This window comes from Acomys minous, assembly GCF_964271855.1.
Source record: "Acomys minous genome assembly, chromosome: 12".
NCBI lineage: Eukaryota > Metazoa > Chordata > Mammalia > Rodentia > Muridae > Acomys > Acomys minous.
The window spans coordinates 68,137,115-68,153,864 of NC_140493.1; the positions used below are offsets into that span (position 1 = coordinate 68,137,115).

At 44.9% G+C, this 16,750-nt stretch overlaps 1 protein-coding gene across 2 annotated transcripts in view; it reads right to left on the bottom strand.

Moving 5' to 3' along the window:
• The window catches only part of RPA1 (replication protein A1), a 55,832-nt gene that overhangs the window by 31,314 nt on the left and 7,768 nt on the right, over positions 1–16,750 (bottom strand). Inside the window, exons 3-5 of one of the 2 annotated variants that reach the window (XM_084802794.1) lie at positions 16,536–16,614; positions 15,807–15,915; positions 3,695–3,783 (exon numbers count right to left, since the gene is read on the bottom strand). In XM_084802794.1, the coding sequence (XP_084658920.1) occupies positions 3,695–3,783; positions 15,807–15,915; positions 16,536–16,614 (277 nt within the window). The remainder of the gene's footprint in view (positions 1–3,694; positions 3,784–15,806; positions 15,916–16,535; positions 16,615–16,750) is intronic. The other variant, XM_084802795.1, reaches the window with a different exon arrangement.

Here is a 16,750-nt window from a genome sequence, read left to right on the forward strand (position 1 = left end):
AGGCAGAAAGGTTGCAGCAAGTTCAAGACCAAGCTAGGCCAAGTAGAGACCCCATCTCAAAACAAAACCCAGGCACAATCACACTTAAAACAGTTTAAAAAAAAATACGAGCAAGCAACAAATTGTTAGCTTCCTGACAGACAGGCTGACAGGGTTTTCCCACTACACTTTATGAAGTGGCACAGCCGAGCCTAGTGACAGGCTATGGTAAGCTAAAGCCACACACACGGTAAACACCACAGCACAGCTAGAGAGACTAAGGTTATAGCAGTAAACCAACAGAGACAGAAACAAACAAACAAAACTCCAGAACTAGGGATACAGCTCAGTGGGTACAGCCTAGCAGGCATGAGGCCATGGGTTCAAATCTTAGCACAGAAAGGAAAGAAGGGGAAGGCATGAGGGGAGAAAAAAGATACCATGGAGATAGTTTTAAATCAGTCATATCAACAACTATATTAAATGTAAATAGTCTAAATCTCTATTAAAAGATGAAAGGCACACACCGGGCAGTGGTGGTGCACACGTTCAGCCCCAGCACTTGGGAGGCAGAGAGGCCGGGGGCCCAGGGCGCATGGGACCTGATGCGGAAGTGCAGGCCTTTAACCCCAGGGCTCAGAAGGCAAAGGCAGGTAGAGCTCTGTGAGTCTCAGGCCATTCTGGTAGACAGAGTGCTAGGCTAGTCAGAACACATAGTGTCTCAAAGGGGGGAAGTATAAATTGGGAACTGAGAAGGCTCCCTGAGTTAAGGCACTTGAGGCCTATATTATAGAAGAAGAGAGCGGATTCCCAAGGTAAGCAGAGATCATCAAATTGGACCAAAGAAGCAAGACATACCTATATATTGCTTAAATAGTTCAAACTAACACAAAGTTGTGCTAATGATATAAACGCATTAGAAATAAGACCATGGGAAAAGGCATATCAAGATAGCACTGACTTGAAAAGGTGACGTGGTTTGGTTACGTGACTATCCAAGTGGGTCAAGAGAGGCATTCTAACGGGCTGAATCATCAAAAGCAGTTATTCTAAATAGCTATCCACAATATAGGAAGAGGGCAAAGAGAACTGCAAGAGAAATGTACATCCACAAATACAGCCCAGTATTCCTCTCCCGAGGACACAGCCAGCAAGCAGACACTCAGGAAGAATCGACAAAATTGTACAACTGCATACAGTCTCTTCAGGTGTGCAGTCTACCAAAAGGAACCACAGTCCGAGGCACAAACATAAGACTATACATTTAATGGATTTGAGACACACACGTGCTTGATCATAAGGGAATTAAATTATCAATAACAGAAAAGATCTGTAAGAAAGACCTCCACATTTATAAACCGAATGCACTTGTAAAAGAGCATTTTGTTGTATGAGCCAGGCATGTGGCACAGAGGTGGCTGAGGCAGCAAGGCTGGGGAAGCCTTTGGGACTAGGCATCACTGGTAAATTCAACTGAACATTTAATTAAGAAATAAAGATTCAGGGCTGGAGAGATGGCTCAGCGGTTAAGAGCACTGACTGCTCTTCCAGAGGTCCTGAGTTCAATTCCCAGCAACCACATGGTGGCTCACAGCCATCTATAATGAGATCTGGTGCCCTCTTCTGGCCTGCAGGTGTACATGCAGACATAGCTATTGCATACATAATAAATAAATAAAAATCTTTAAAATGAGAGAGAGAGAGAGAGAGAGAGAGAGAGAGAGAGAGAGAGATTGAGATCCTACATGAACCTAGAAAATGCACAAACGAGTAGTCTCCAGGTCACCCTGTGAGGTCAGGATTACTTAGATATCAAAACCAAACTGGCACGAGAAGCTATAGATTAGAACTCCCCTTAGGGGGCCGAGGGAACGGCCCAGTGGCTAAAAGCATGTGCCGCTCTTGCAGAGGACCCACACTCAGTTCCTAGCACCCACACCAGGCAGCTCATCACCCCTGTAACTTACCAGGGAACCTAACACTTCTGCCCTGCAGGCACAGGCACACACAAGCATAATTAAAAAGAGTAAAATTAAATCTTTAAAAAAAAACTCTTTCGTGGACAGAGATGCAAAAAAATACGAAACAAAATCAAATCAGGTAGACTCGGCAAAGCAAATCCAAATATGCAAAAAGGATAACACACCGTAAATCCAGCCTTATCCCAGAAATCCCAGGTTGCTCTAGCATCCAAAAACCAATCATTATAATTCACCATATTAGTTAACTGAAATAGGAAAGGCATTCAGTTATTAATAGATACAGAAAAAATATTTGACAAAATTCATTCTTAAGCCGGGCATACTGGCTTGTGAAGCCCAGGCAGGCAGAGGCCAGGCTTGGCCAGCGTGAGACGCAGGGGTAAGAAGCATCCAAGCAACTCCAGCCCTGGATCCCACACTATGACACGAAAGAACAGATTCTGCAGCCTTGCCCTCTGACCTCCACATATATGCTGACATGCATACATAAAACAGTTTAAATTTCGGGCTGGAGAGTTGGTTCAGTGGTTAGGAGTACTGGCTGCTCCTCCAAAGGACTGAGGGGTTCAATTCCCAGCACACAATGGCAGCTCACGAAGGCCCCTAACTCCAATTCCAGGAGATCTGACGACCTCACACACACATACATGGAGGCAAAACACCAATCAATGTACATGAAGTTAACAATTAAATTCACAAAGTTTTGGGAGGAGGGGTCTGAGGCAGAGTGCCATTCTGTAGCACAGGCTAGCCTGAAATTCACTATGTAGTGAGTGTTGGCCTCAAAATTCCTGACTCAGCCACCAGAATCAGGGATTACAGCCCGCCAGGGTTACAGCCACGAACACCTCTCTCAGCTCTAACAATACTTAATGGTGCAAGGTTCCGGGCTGCCCAGGAAGAACAAGACAAAGACCAAAGGCTTTGGCTTGAGACTGGGTCTCTTGTGGTCTAGGCTGGCCTCAAACTTGTACAAGAAACAATGTTGCCATCAAGAGACAAAGGTTGTTATTAGCCATGGTGGCCCAGGCCTGGCACACCTATATTTGGGAGACAGAGGCAAAGGATGGAGAGTGCAAGGTCATCCTCAGCTACAGCGTTTGGGAGCAGCTTTAGCAGCACTGTGAGTCAGACGCGGTGGCACGTATCTGTAATCCCACCACTCAGGGGGGAAGCCGGAAGTTCAAGGCCAGTAAGGGCTACTTAAATATTAAAACAGCTGGTGGCGGTGGCAGTGGCGCACGCCTTTAGTCCTAGCACTAAGGAAGTAGAGGCCAGTGGATCTCTGAGTTTGAGGCCAGCCTGGTCCACAGAAAAGGCACTTCTTGGGGCGGGGTGCTCAGTCAGTAAAGAGCTTGCCACTCAGTCTTGAGAAGCCAAGTTCAGATCCCTGGAGCGTCCAGGTCAGCGAGCACCAGGTTCTGTAGGAGACTCTCTGTCTAGAAATGAGGCAGCAGGTGACGGAGGAAGGCTCCACCTTTGGTCTGTAACTTCCACGCACACATGTCAACTTCTCACAGAATGACCATTACATTCTTTCCAAGATTTCTCCTTATTTATTCATATATCATTTCTTCAGAATTAAAAAAAATGAAATAATAACAAAAACCAGAATAACATGCTTTTTAGCCCCACAAATCACTATTTTATTAAGAGTAAGTCACTAGGTAGCGATCTGGATCTAAGAAGCAGAATCCAACCTGTAAGGGCTGCAACCTGTAAGGAGGATTTACCTTCGTTATAGGGCACTGGGTTCCCAAGCTTTACTCCAACTGCTTCAGCTGATTTCACAACTTCCAGGTCCATCAAAATAACTACTCTCCTGCAGAGACAGACAGACAGACAGACACGTTAGGATAAAAAACTCAGGAGCCTTTCAAATAAGCTACTAAGTTACTTGACTAATCGCCTGGCTAAGACTGTAACCTTTAATCAGCCTTTTCTCATTCTTGAATAACTTGAGAAGTGTTAATTCCCACGTAAATACTTTACTTACTCTTTCCCCACATCATCAGTGTTTTGTTTTTATTGATTACAGGGGCACTCATGTCCCATCTAGTTCCTTAATTACATAGGGTACCATGCCACATGCCATTATCCTCATGGAGGCAGCGGCAGAATGTAGACTGCTAAATACAAAATCCTGCAGCACAGAGAGACCCTGTTTTCAGAAGCACGTACTTATCCAAACCATTACTTTTTCCCAGTGAAAAGCAATAATGACAGTAGACATCTTAAAAACGTAATTATTGGCGGCGGAGAAACAGCTTAGTGAGAAGAGCTTGCTGCGCAGGCAAGGGGACCTGACTTTGATCCCTAAAACCCACAAAAACAGTGCAATGTGGCAGCACGTGCTCACAGTTCCGGAGCCAGAGAGGTGGGAAGACAGATGGAAGGAGCCGGGCCTTGCTGGGCCGTCATCCTAGCACAAGCATCAAGTTCCAGGCCAATATACCTATCTCAAACCACAGATATAGGCATGCGCACACACATGCCAATTCTTTCTAAAATGCTTACAAGTCTTCATGTGGTCTGGCTTGCTACCCTCTAGCCCAGCTGTTCTCTCTCCGTTTCCAGCACGCGCTGCGCTTCCTCCTGCCACCGAGCTACACGCAGTCCTCTGACTGCGCTCCCCGCCCCAACTCTGCTTCATCTAATATTCACTTTTTAGCTCTTATCTCAAACTTGGAATTGAACCAGGGACTTATTCATGCTAGGCGAATGCTCTATCACAGAGCTGCACCCCTCCAACCCCATCTCAAATATCATCTCAAAAGACACCTCCCTGGCCTCTTACTTACACAGGGTTTCTTTGTCCAACTGCATCCATGACTTCATTGCTTTGGAACACTCTCTTAGTTTTAAGTTCTATATTAATTAGTGATTGTTTTCTTTCTGCCAGACTGCACTTTCAATAAAGGCAGGTAGCCAGCCACAGTGCTTAATTAAGCAACAGACAACGATGTCATTTAATACATACTGGGACAAGATGCCATGATCTCATCTGGTGTGAAGAGACAGATAGCTCAGCGCTACAGTGCTTGTGTATACTGAGTGTGAGCACCAGAGTTCAGATGCCCAGAAACCCACAGAAAAGAGAGGTGGATGTGGTAATTCACCTGTAATTCCATCTTTAAGAAAGGGGATCTCCAGAGCAAGCTAGCTAGCAAGACCAGCTACAGTGGAGGGCTCTGAGCTTGACTGAGACCCTGCCACCAAGAATAACCCAGAAGGAAAAAGGCGGTTAAGGACAATGACTCTGAAACCTTGGGCCAACATGTTCATGTACAATTGTCAAAGGACACACGCACACCCCCCACATGTACATACATAAAAACTGGGAAAAAATAACAAATTACAACAGAAAAATGGAATTTAAAGGTCACATAAGCGACACCAGGGAGGATGACAGCAGAGACAAAATGACTGGGGCAAGCGAAAGGAGCAGGTGCTGCAGGGTATTTAATCCTACTGTGAACACCTAGATTGCTAACCGTAAAAACACTTCTGATTGTGGTATGGCTCAGTCTTTGCTCCTAGAGCTTTCTGTTTACTGTTAACAAGCACTTGTGGTGTGGCTCAGTCCTAGCACACTAAAGAGCTTTCTGTAAACAGTTAAATCAAGTTAATCCTAGGTCAAGAGGCAGAGCAAGCAACCAGTTGACAGGAAGTGAACATGGGGGGGGGAACACAGTAAGAGGACGGATAGAGACACACAAAGAAAGCAGAAAGGAGGGGCATTGGTTGAAGGGTATTTGAGACAGCGTGGAGAAGGAGAAACGGGCCGTTTCCTTCTGGGGCATGAGCTGAGGAGGAAGGCCAGCTGGGTGCTCTCTCTGCCTCTCTGAGCTAGCAGGCTTTCACCCCAGCATCTGGCTCCTGAGTCTTCATTGAATGTTTGGGATTTTCTTTCTTAATAACAACAGGTGGGAAATTTGAGCAAGGATTTAGCAACAACCATGTTTTACTGCTTTGTGTAGTCTGGCTGCCAAATGCTGGGCTTTATCATGCAATTATTTAGTATGTGCTACCTTTACCAAGTCATCCTATCAGGGGTATGCTTCCATAAAATAAGCCTGGAAAAAAAAAAAAAGAAGATCTGCAACTGAGAATCTGATGACCGATCTGCTAAGCCAAGTGTGGTGACGCATGCCTGTAATTCCAGCACTTGGGATCAGGAGCTCCAGGACTGCCTCAGTGCGAGGCCAGCCTGGGCTACATGACATCATATTCCAGAAACCAAAACTAAAACAGAAAACCACTGAACAAAGCAAAACACAAACTGTCTAGAGCTGGAGAGATGGCTCAGAGTGCATGTGTTTTTATGAAAACCTAAGTTTGCTTCCCGGCACCGACACTTAGCAGCTCAGAGCTGCCTTTACCCAGCTCCAGGGGAGATGATATCTCTGGCTTCCAAAGTGCCCCCCCCAATATGTACATGTGGACATAACCTCAAGGAGGCACACACATATAATACCAGAGGACCTGGCTTTGATTTCCAGGTCCCATGGTGCCTCACAACCATCTGGACTCCTTCACCTGACCTATGTAGGCACCAGACACCCATGTGGTACACATACATGCAGGTAAAACATTCATAAACATAAATTTAAAATAAAATCTAAAAAAAGTATATTTCATCTTGTAATGCATACACGTATTAAATGAAATATACCAAGATGAAGGTAACAGCATACTGAAGTAACACACCAAATCCAGTTTACAGAGAACATGGGTGATCCTTGCAAGGACACCATCAACAAAATAGAGGCTACGGGAAACTGTAAGGACCAAATGACCTGGCATCACAGAAATAAACATCACAGGGAAAAGATACAAGGAGAAAATAGAAATAAACATCACAGAAATAAACATCACAGGGAAAAGATACAAGGAGAAAAACATGGGTATTAGACGGTTTCTAGACCACCAAGCTACTGATATGTAAATCTACTATACAAACACATACAGACACACGCACATACAAGCATTACACATCCATGCACGAGTAGCTGGAAACTGAACACTAACTGGATATTTACTTTATCCAGTAAGTGGTACCTAATGTGGAGGTTTGCAGTACCCGAATGAGTGCATGTCTGTGTGGTATGTGTGCTACACGTGTGTGCACAAGCCGGAGGCCAAGACACCAGTAAGCTGGGTGTTTTCTTCCATTACTCTCCACCATATTTTTAATTTTTTTTCTTCATTCATTTATAGACAGCTCCTCTCTAGGTATCCCTGGCCATCCTAGAACTCACCATGTAGACCAGGCTGGCCTCACACTCACAGAGCTCTGCCTGCCTCTGCCTCCCAAGTGCTGGGAGGCAAGCGCTTTACTAACTCAGCTGTCTCCCCAGCCCAGTACTTATTTTTTAAGATAGTTCATCATTAAAAAACAAACAAACAAACAAAGAAACTACCAGGGCTGGAGAGATGGCTCAGAGGTCCTGAGTTCAATTCCCAGCAACCACATGGTGGCTCACAACCATCTATCGTGAGATCTGGTGCCCTCTTCTGGTGTGCAAGTGTACATGCAGGCAGAGGACTGTATATGTAATAAATAAATCTTTCAAAAAATTAAAAAAAAAACAAAAACAAAAAAACAACCTACCAAGAAGAGACTTGATACCCTATGAGCATATACAGGGGGAGGAGGTCCCCCTCAGTCACAGTCATAGGGGAGGGGAGTAAGGGGAAAATGGGAGGGAGGGAGGAATGGGAGGATACAAGGGATGGGATAACAACTGAGATGTAGTATGAATAAATTAATAAAATATATTTTTAAAAAGCTAAAATATTCCCATCTATGATATAATATATCTGATATTTACTTCAAAATTATCAAGAGTATATGTGAAAAAAATTAGAGAGCAGGACCTGGTGTCATGTGGTAACCTGAAATGATGTGCAGGGCTGTACGGGGACTCAATTCCACTGTGTAGTCTGTCTACTTTTATAAATGTTCAAAATCACGCAAAATATAAAACAGATCTGAAAATAGAGAAAGGAAGCTAAGAGGATTATTTTTAAGGCAGGATTTATTATGTAAAAATGAAAGAATAGTTCAATATTAATCTGTTAAAATAATTCATACTATTAAAGGATTAAAAATAGTACGATTATATCAAGCTGTAGTAAAAGCTTTTCAAAAAGTTCAAGAGCTGTTCCTATAAAGCCCAAGCAGGAAGGACCTAACACAGGTTCTGGACATGGCACAGTACATGTACTTTACAAGATAAACTACGCGGAACAAGAAACCCAAAGGCATGTCCATTACTACCAGGGAGAAAAGAGGTGCCTGCTGATACACTACTGTCAACATTGCTTTAACTGTGCTAACTGATTCAGAGCCATTAAAAACAAAGAAACAGGCCTGGTAAGACGGCTCAGTGGCTCAGGGAGTGGAAGCACTGGCTGAACAAACCTCACAGCGGAGTTTGCTCCCTGAAGGCTACAGTGAAAGAAGAGCACCAACTCCTGAAAGGTGTTTTCTCACTTCCACACATGGCACACACCACACACACACACACACACACACACACACACACACACACACACGGTACGCACCACACACAGGACAGGCACCACATACACACGCCCCCTCCCAATGGCAACACATTTAAGTAAATGCTATAGCATGTGTGCCTACATACATGTGCCCTGCACAAATAAATATACAAATATAAAGAACCAAAAACTCACCACATGCATGTGTCGTGCAAATATACAAATCTAAAAAAACTCAAAGAAACAAGTGACTAATAAACAACATACATATTATAATAAAGAGCGAATTGACTAGAAAATCCAAGACTTTAAATGGTAAGATATCATATTCTTGGATGAAAAGACCCAATGTCAAAATATATCAATTTAATGCAATTACATGCCTTGAGAGGAGACCTCTGCTTGGTTTTTGAACTTGATACAACCCTTAAAAGTCATATGAAAGAAAAAAGATGAAAACTGCCGAATGCTTCTAGAATACAGATGGTATTCTGGCAGCACACAATTCTAGGGGCTGTGAAGGATGTGTAGATGGCCCGCCCCGGCCTTGCTGGGAGATGGCGGATGGGCGCAGCTGTTTGGGAAAGCAGCCTGGTAATTCTTCATTAGTTAGCTCAAGTCAGGATCTAAACCAGCAACTTCTCTCCTAGATACGTTTCCCCCCTCCGTGTCCATCTCACCAGGACACCACTCCCAGCAGGATCTGTACACGGACCAAGGTAGTACCTGCATTTAACTGGCATCCTCTCATAAGCTTTAAATCATCTCTACATTAATTACGATACCCAACATGATGCAAATTATGCCACACTGTATTATTTGGGCATAACAAGAAAATATCTGTACATGTTCAGTTCAGATGCAGTATTTGCCCCGAATACTTCTCGCCAGTCACCAGATGAATACATGGACTGAGAATCCACAGAAAGAGGGCCAACCACATAAACTGAAAAACAAGATAAGCAACACGTGCTGGGCCTAGAGGACCAGGTCTGTAACCCCAATTAACTGGAAAGTTGAAGCACGGTGGTCTCAATTCAAGGCCAGCTTAGGCAACTTAGCAAGACCCTGTCTCTAACTGAAGAGAGCGCAGAGGATGTAGCCTGGCCTGTGTGCTGACCCCAGAACCACCACCAACAAAACAAAAAGTAAGCAAAATGTGATCTGACTGTACAACAGAATACCCCACAACAAAGGGGAATGACACAGTGACATCTTTATAATCCAGCCCTGAAAATACTATGCTAAATAAAGAAGCGTCACAAAGACCAAGTATTACTGACTCCACTTACATAAAATGTACAGATAGAGAAACCTAAGAGAAACAAGATCAGTGGCCCCTGGGACTCAGATTTGGGATTGTTGCTAAAGGTCATAGTAGGGTTTATGAGTATAAAAAAAGTTCTAAAGTTAATTGTGATAATGACTGTTTAACTGTGACGTGTTCAAAATAATTTTATACTTTCAAAAATTGTCAGTGTCAGATGAACACATGATCAGATTGGGGGGAAATGGCAAATTCATTACTGCTGCGCTTGCCACCAACTACCAAATGTCCATAGTTACAGAGTAATTTTGTTTGTTGGTGGCTTTTTGGTAGAATCTCAATGTAATGAGGTATGAGGCTGGCCTCGGGCTCTCTATAGCTGAGGATGACTACGAGCCTCTACACCTTCTGTTTCCACCTTCCACGCGGTGGGATTACGGGGTGTGCCACTGTGCCCGCGTTTACAGGGCCTCATGCATGCCAGGCAAGCACGCTACCAGCTGAACCACATCCCAGGCGTATCAAGAGTAATTTGTGCAAACCTTTTAAAACGTACAACACACTGCGAGACACAACACAGTGCTAGAGTGCTTGCCCGCCATGTGTGAGGCCCTGGGTTAAATGTCTAGCACGGGTGAAAACCACTCACAGCTCAGGGCTGACTACGTAGTTTCAATCCCCAGCATCGTGCATACCAGCCAGGCTTACCAAAACTCTTAGCTTAAGGTCATCCTTTGGTTACGTTAGAGGCCAGCCTGGGCTGCATGAGAGCCTTTTCCATACACAAAATAAGTACTACCCATTTGGAAAAGAAACTAAGTCAGATTCCTCACTCATGCCATATGGAAAAATAAGCTTCACCATAAATACTCAAATATGGTCTTAAGAGTGTAGGATTAAAAAAAAAATTCAGTCAGAAAGCTTCTTTATAGCACTATTATCAAGGGTCATAATGGGAAATGGGACAAATGTAAATATGGATTTTTGAAATACCCCAAAATACCATATACAAACAGACAACAGAGCTAAACCTGCCTGCTTTACTAAGCGCTTCCACAAACAAGCAAGCAAATATCAAAGGACAAAGTATCCGGATGCTGGAGAGATGGCTCAGAGGTTAAGAGCATTGGCTGCTCTTCCAGAGGATCCAGGTTTGATTCCCAGTGCCCACATGATGGCTCCTACTGTCTACAACTCCAGTTCCAGAGGAGCCAATGGACATCAGGCACACACACAGTGCATAGACATACATGCAACAGACAAAAACCCCTATACGCATAAAATTAAAAAAGAAATACATATACCCCCAAAATTTTTAAAGAAAAAAGTAGGGGTTGGGAAGACCACTCAGTGAGTAAGAGAGTGTGTGCAAGCATGAGGCCCCAAATTTGGATCCCAGCACCAGTCTGAAGAGCTGACTGGTGGGGTCTGTCACCCCAGTCTAGAGGGCTGGAGGCAGGGTGGTTGGAGCTCTCTAACCATCAGCCTAGCAAAAAAACCTGTGAGCTCTGGGCTCAGCAAGAGACTCTCAAGGGAGTAAGATGCAGTGGTATAGGTATCCGAGTGTGTAAAGGAGCGCATACCAAACACAAACACTCACACCTTTTTACATTTACAAACACTAAAACAGACTGGTAGCATGGCTCAGCGTGTAAAGACACCTGCTGCATAAGCCTGGGGCCAGAGCTCAATGAAAGAACCAACTTCAAAGTTATATTCTGACCTCTTCGTGTGCACTCTCCCTCCCTCCCTTCCCCCCCACCCCACCCCCACCCTCAGGCAAAAAAGACCCATTCACATAAAATAACTAAGTTAAAAAGTAAGTACGGAATAAACCTAGATGCCTATCTGTTCAGACACACGTGCAGAAGTATGAAGGAACAGACATGTCATTCGCCATGTTGTGGTGTGAGTCCAGGGGGAGCCATGAGCAGAACTCCTCCTCAGCGGAGAGAAGCCGCGGCAGTCTCTCAGCAAGGGCTGAAGCTGACCCCAGAAGAGCGCTCAGCCTCTCCCACAGCCATGTTCTAGAAGCCAGACACACTGCTTGCAGCACTCAAGACAGCCTGCAGCAGAAGACGGCAGCTCCCGGGCAGGCAGGTTGGCGCGAAGATGCGTCTGGCAGAACTGTCCAGAACTGTTTGTATTAAGCATGTACAAGATAAGAGGAAGCCGCACGGGGGCAATTCAACACACAACGTAGGAAATGAAAGGACTGAGGCATACAAAGACAAAGGACCTGGCACACAAGCAAGCCTGAGCCGAGAGAGTGATACTTCCCAGAAGGGAGTCATAAAATAGACTGAATTCATTAAACTAAGAGCCAAAGATAAACTCAAACAGTCAGCTCAAAACCCAAGGAAAAACAGGTCACAGTCACATTACACACCAACAGCTGACCCCGTCAACTTGACAGCATGGGGAACCACAGCAGGCAGGTCTCTGCGCATGCCCGTGAAGGGGTCTTTAGGTTAAGTTAGCCAAGGTGGGAAGACCCACCATAAACGTGGGCAGCGCCATTCTATGGAGCGAAGGAAAAGGAGGCCTGAGCTGAGCAGTAGTGTTCATTGCTTCGGCTTCCTCTCTGGTTGCAGTGTGACCACGTGCACGTGGCACGTGAACCCAGATGACCCCTTCCCTAAGGTAACTGATACAACATTCAATACTTAAAAACAGTCAAACAACCATTATTTGCATGTTAGAGATTTTGAAGATCATAGGCCAGTTATCGACAGTGCAAGGTCCGCTGGCCAAGGGTCATGGTGCCTTCCTATAACCCCAGCTGATGTCAAAGTGGCCGGAGCACCACAAACTAAAGGCCAGCCAGGGCAGCTCAGAGACTAACTAAAACTGACAGAGGCGGCGGGGCGGCCAGCAAACCAGGCTAAAAGAGTGCTCCCTAATATGCTAGAAGCCCCATGTTTTATCCCCAGCACTGGAAAAAGGAATTAAGAATACAAGATTCTACCGTAGCAAAAGTACTGCTCGGTCACACAGGAACATCACACAAGTGTCTCTGGAAGCTGGTATAAACCAGACCAGCGCACAGGAGGGCGTGTGAAATAACGCTTCCCGAGGGCACACACCCACTATGGTGTCCGGCACTGTTCTTTCAGTGTGTGTTCTGCTCCTCAGCTGCGCCTCCTCAGGGCACCAGGTCGTCACACAGGGAACTGACCTCAGAACGGACCACAGCAAGTGCACAGCAGTAACTACAAACCTGAAATCCTCTAAGTACAATGGTCTCGCTGAGATCACACTTTTAGGTCACAGGTTCTTTTGGGGGAGTGTACACAGGTGTCTGTGTGCTTGAGTGCACTTTTGCAGCACACATATTTGTGCACATGCATGTGGAGGCGAGAGGACAACTTAGGTGACAACACTCAGGAGCCATCCACCTTGGTTTTTCCTTTGTTCTGAGACAAAGTCTCATGTAGCCCAGGCTGGCCTAGAATTTGTTATAATAAGATGACCCTGACCTTCAGATCCTCCTGGCCACCAAAGAACACCCGGATCACAAGCATGCAGCTGGTTCACACGGTGCTGCCAACCAAACCCAGGGTCAGTGTGAGTGCTAGGCAAGCATCTCACCAGATGACGTCCATTCCCAATCTCCATCCTGTTTTTCTCCTAAACATTATTAATTACTGTGTGCAAGTGTGCATGCATGTACGAGGCTCAGAGGACTGCTTCTGGAGAGCGGGTTCTCTCCTGCCGCCACCACGTGGGTCATGGGATTGAACAAGGGCCTCAGGCTTGCAGCAAGCATTTTTATCCACTGACCCATTCCACCAGCCACCTACCTTATTTTTTGAGTCAGTCTCTCCCTGCCTCACCTGGGGATTCCCAATTAGGCTAGGCTGGCAAGCCAGGGAACAGCAGGGTTGAACAGTATGAACTCATGCTATTCCACCTGGATTTTTGGGTCAAATTCAGATCCTTAGAATGAGATTAGGAAGGAAGGAAGGACATAGATATAAACAAACGAAAGAAGTATAGCCAAAGAGACAAAAGGTAAGCTAAAAAGAATGCACAGGTAACCTGAATAAAGTGTGACTATAAAGAAGGCAACTGGGGGGCTGGAGAGATGGCTCAGAGGTTAAGAGCAGCACCTGCACTTCCAGAGGACCTGAGTTCAATTCCCAGCAACCACATGGTGGCTCACAACCATCTATAATGAGATTTGGTGCCCTCTTCTGGCCTGCTTTATAGCAGTCACATACATTAAATAAATAAATAAATCTTAAAAGAACTGAAGGAGGAGGAGGAGGAGGAAGAGGAGGAGGAGGAGGAAGAGGAGGAGGAAAAGGCGGCGGCGGCGGCGGCGACCGGGGCTAGGGATATAGCTCAGTAGTATCCGGCTTCCCCAAGGTCCTGGCTATCGGTTGTTTAACACATCAGAGACCACTTTAAGATTTGCTTTATTTTGGAGGGTGCTAACAATACTAACCTACTTTGAATATCTTGGTTGGGCTGGAGAGATGGCTCAGCCGTTAAAGGCTAGGCTCACAACCAAAATTATAAAGTATCTGTGTCATTCACCTTTAATCCCAGCACTTGGGAGACAGAGGCAGGAGAATCTCTTGAGTTCAAGGCCAGCCTGGTCTACAGAGCTAGTTCCAGGACAGCCAGAGCTACACAGAGAAACCCTGTCTCAAAAAACAAACAAATGAACAAACAAAACACCAAAACACAGAAAACAAAACCATAAAAACAGAAACTATCAGTTTATGACAGAAACAGAAGAAAGCAAAACAAAGCCACAATAAACACACATGCAAACACACACATGTGCTGGAGAAGAGATGCCTAGGTGGCTAAGCGAACTTGCAGGTCTTGCAGAGAACCCAACACCCCCAAGGCTGCTCACAACCACGCCTTTAATCCCAGTGTTCGGGAGGTAGAGGCAGGCGGATCCTGGTCTACAAAGCAAGTCCAGGATAGCTAGGACTAAAAGAGAAACCCGGTTTCAAAAAAACCAGAAAAAAAAAATTAAATTAAGACCAAGTATAAACTTACCAATCAAATCTTAAATTGAATTTTATAAAAGATATCCAAAATTAACAATAAAAAGGTTAAATGTTGAAATTATAATATAGGGCCTGGAGACATGGCTCGGAGGTTGAGAGCATTGGCTGTTCTTCCAAAGGTCCTGAGTTCAGTTTCCAGCAACCACATGGTGGCTCACAACCATCTATAAGGAGATCTGGTGCCCCCTTCTGGCCTAATGGCTCACATGCAGGCAGAATACTGTGTAAATAATAATAAATAAATAAACATTTTAAAAAAGTTATAATATAGACATAGCCAATTAATATAAACTGGAGAAAAACGTGTTTAAAAATATACAGGTAACGGGGCTGGAGCTCAGTGGTCAAGAGCACTGGCTGTTCTTCCAAAGGTCCTGAGTTCAGTTCCCAGCAAGCACACGGCAGCTCACACTGTCTGCAGCAGTACACCTCTTCTGCTGTCCAGGCACACATGAAGACAAAACACCCACACAATAAGATAAATAAATCTTTAAAAATGCACAAACACATATATCCAGGTGCTACAACACAGTGGCACTGCTTCTCCAGCACTGAAATGTTAATCATACTCGGTTCCCGTGCATTTTGGTTGTATTCTATCATTAAAAATAAAAAATGAGAAAAAGTATATAAACCTCTCCCTAAAATAAAGTTTTCTTTTCTAAAGTAAGTCTTTAGCAATGGGAAAACAGTTCTGCTCACACTGTATTTCTAGCACATAACATCTTGCGACTAAACCATATTCTACATCGGCTCAACACATTTACTACGAAAAGACTCACGATGACAAAAAGGGAAGCAGACTGCATAATTAAATGTTTCTTGTTGCTGTAGTAAGTGACCTCTTCATTAAAAGATATTACAATAATGCTGAAGAAACCAGAAATAAGTAGAGCTATGCATTCAATTTCAATCTGTTCTCTGGGACTTCCCCGCCTGCCGCCACCGCTGGGCCCCGAGTTCAGCGGAAGCTCTTGGCTGACTGTCCACACCCCTCCCTGAATTCCACCGCACAGGCAAGCCAGGGGAAGCGCATACCTCCCATCTTTCAGGGTGTTGACGATGAATCGGTTGACCTGGCAGATACAGTTGCTGGCCAGCTGCTCCCCTTCAACAAGAGGGTTCAGCTGTGTGGCCAACATGAACGCTGCAAAACAGAGAGAGCGCGTCAGTCTCCAAGTCCTCCTGGTCTTAATCTAAAGGCGATCACAGGAAAACTCATTAAATGCAGCTATTTAAAACTCCCCAGACTTTGCATAGAGGAAAACAGACTAAATCAGCCCCATGTTAAAATCTGTGGCTACCCCTAAATACTATCTGTTCCTCAAAGGCCTCAAATCATTTTTACTGTCATTCCAGTTTCTGGGGAAAATGAAGGTCTTCAACACTGTGAGTACAGACAACAGGCGAATATTCCGGAAGGACCCTCATCTTCTTTTTTAAAGCTTCTAGGACAGAAATAAAACTCCGGAAAAAGGAAGTACAGGACAGCTCACCCATCACATTCACAAAATGTCAATACTATCCTCAGGGAAATTAATCAAAGAAAACATACAACACCAGTTAGAGGAAATTAATTAAGCTGAATGGCAGCTTTCCACTATATCCAGCCTATTGTCAGAACGGCTCTCTGCCAGCGGCAACTCTGCCTGAACAAAGCCCCCTGCCAGCGTGGGCTTCGGGGGCTCGGAAGGCTGCAATCAAAGGGCAGGGTATGCTGCGGTTATTCAAGTATTCCCAAAGCCTAGATTTATTCATCATACTCACAGGAGAGCGTGTTCAGCCCATCACTCATGAGCAGTCGATACCGGGGTGGACTATTCCCTGTAGTAATGGGACGGATGTTCTAGAAAAGTTGATAGAAAAGTTGATTCATTAAGCAGGCTCTCTGCCCAGTCCCTAAGGGTAAGTAAACCTAAGTGGCAGGAGAGTGGATCTGCCATTAGTTTAAGACGAGATGAACTGCTTGCCCATCCTCCTGA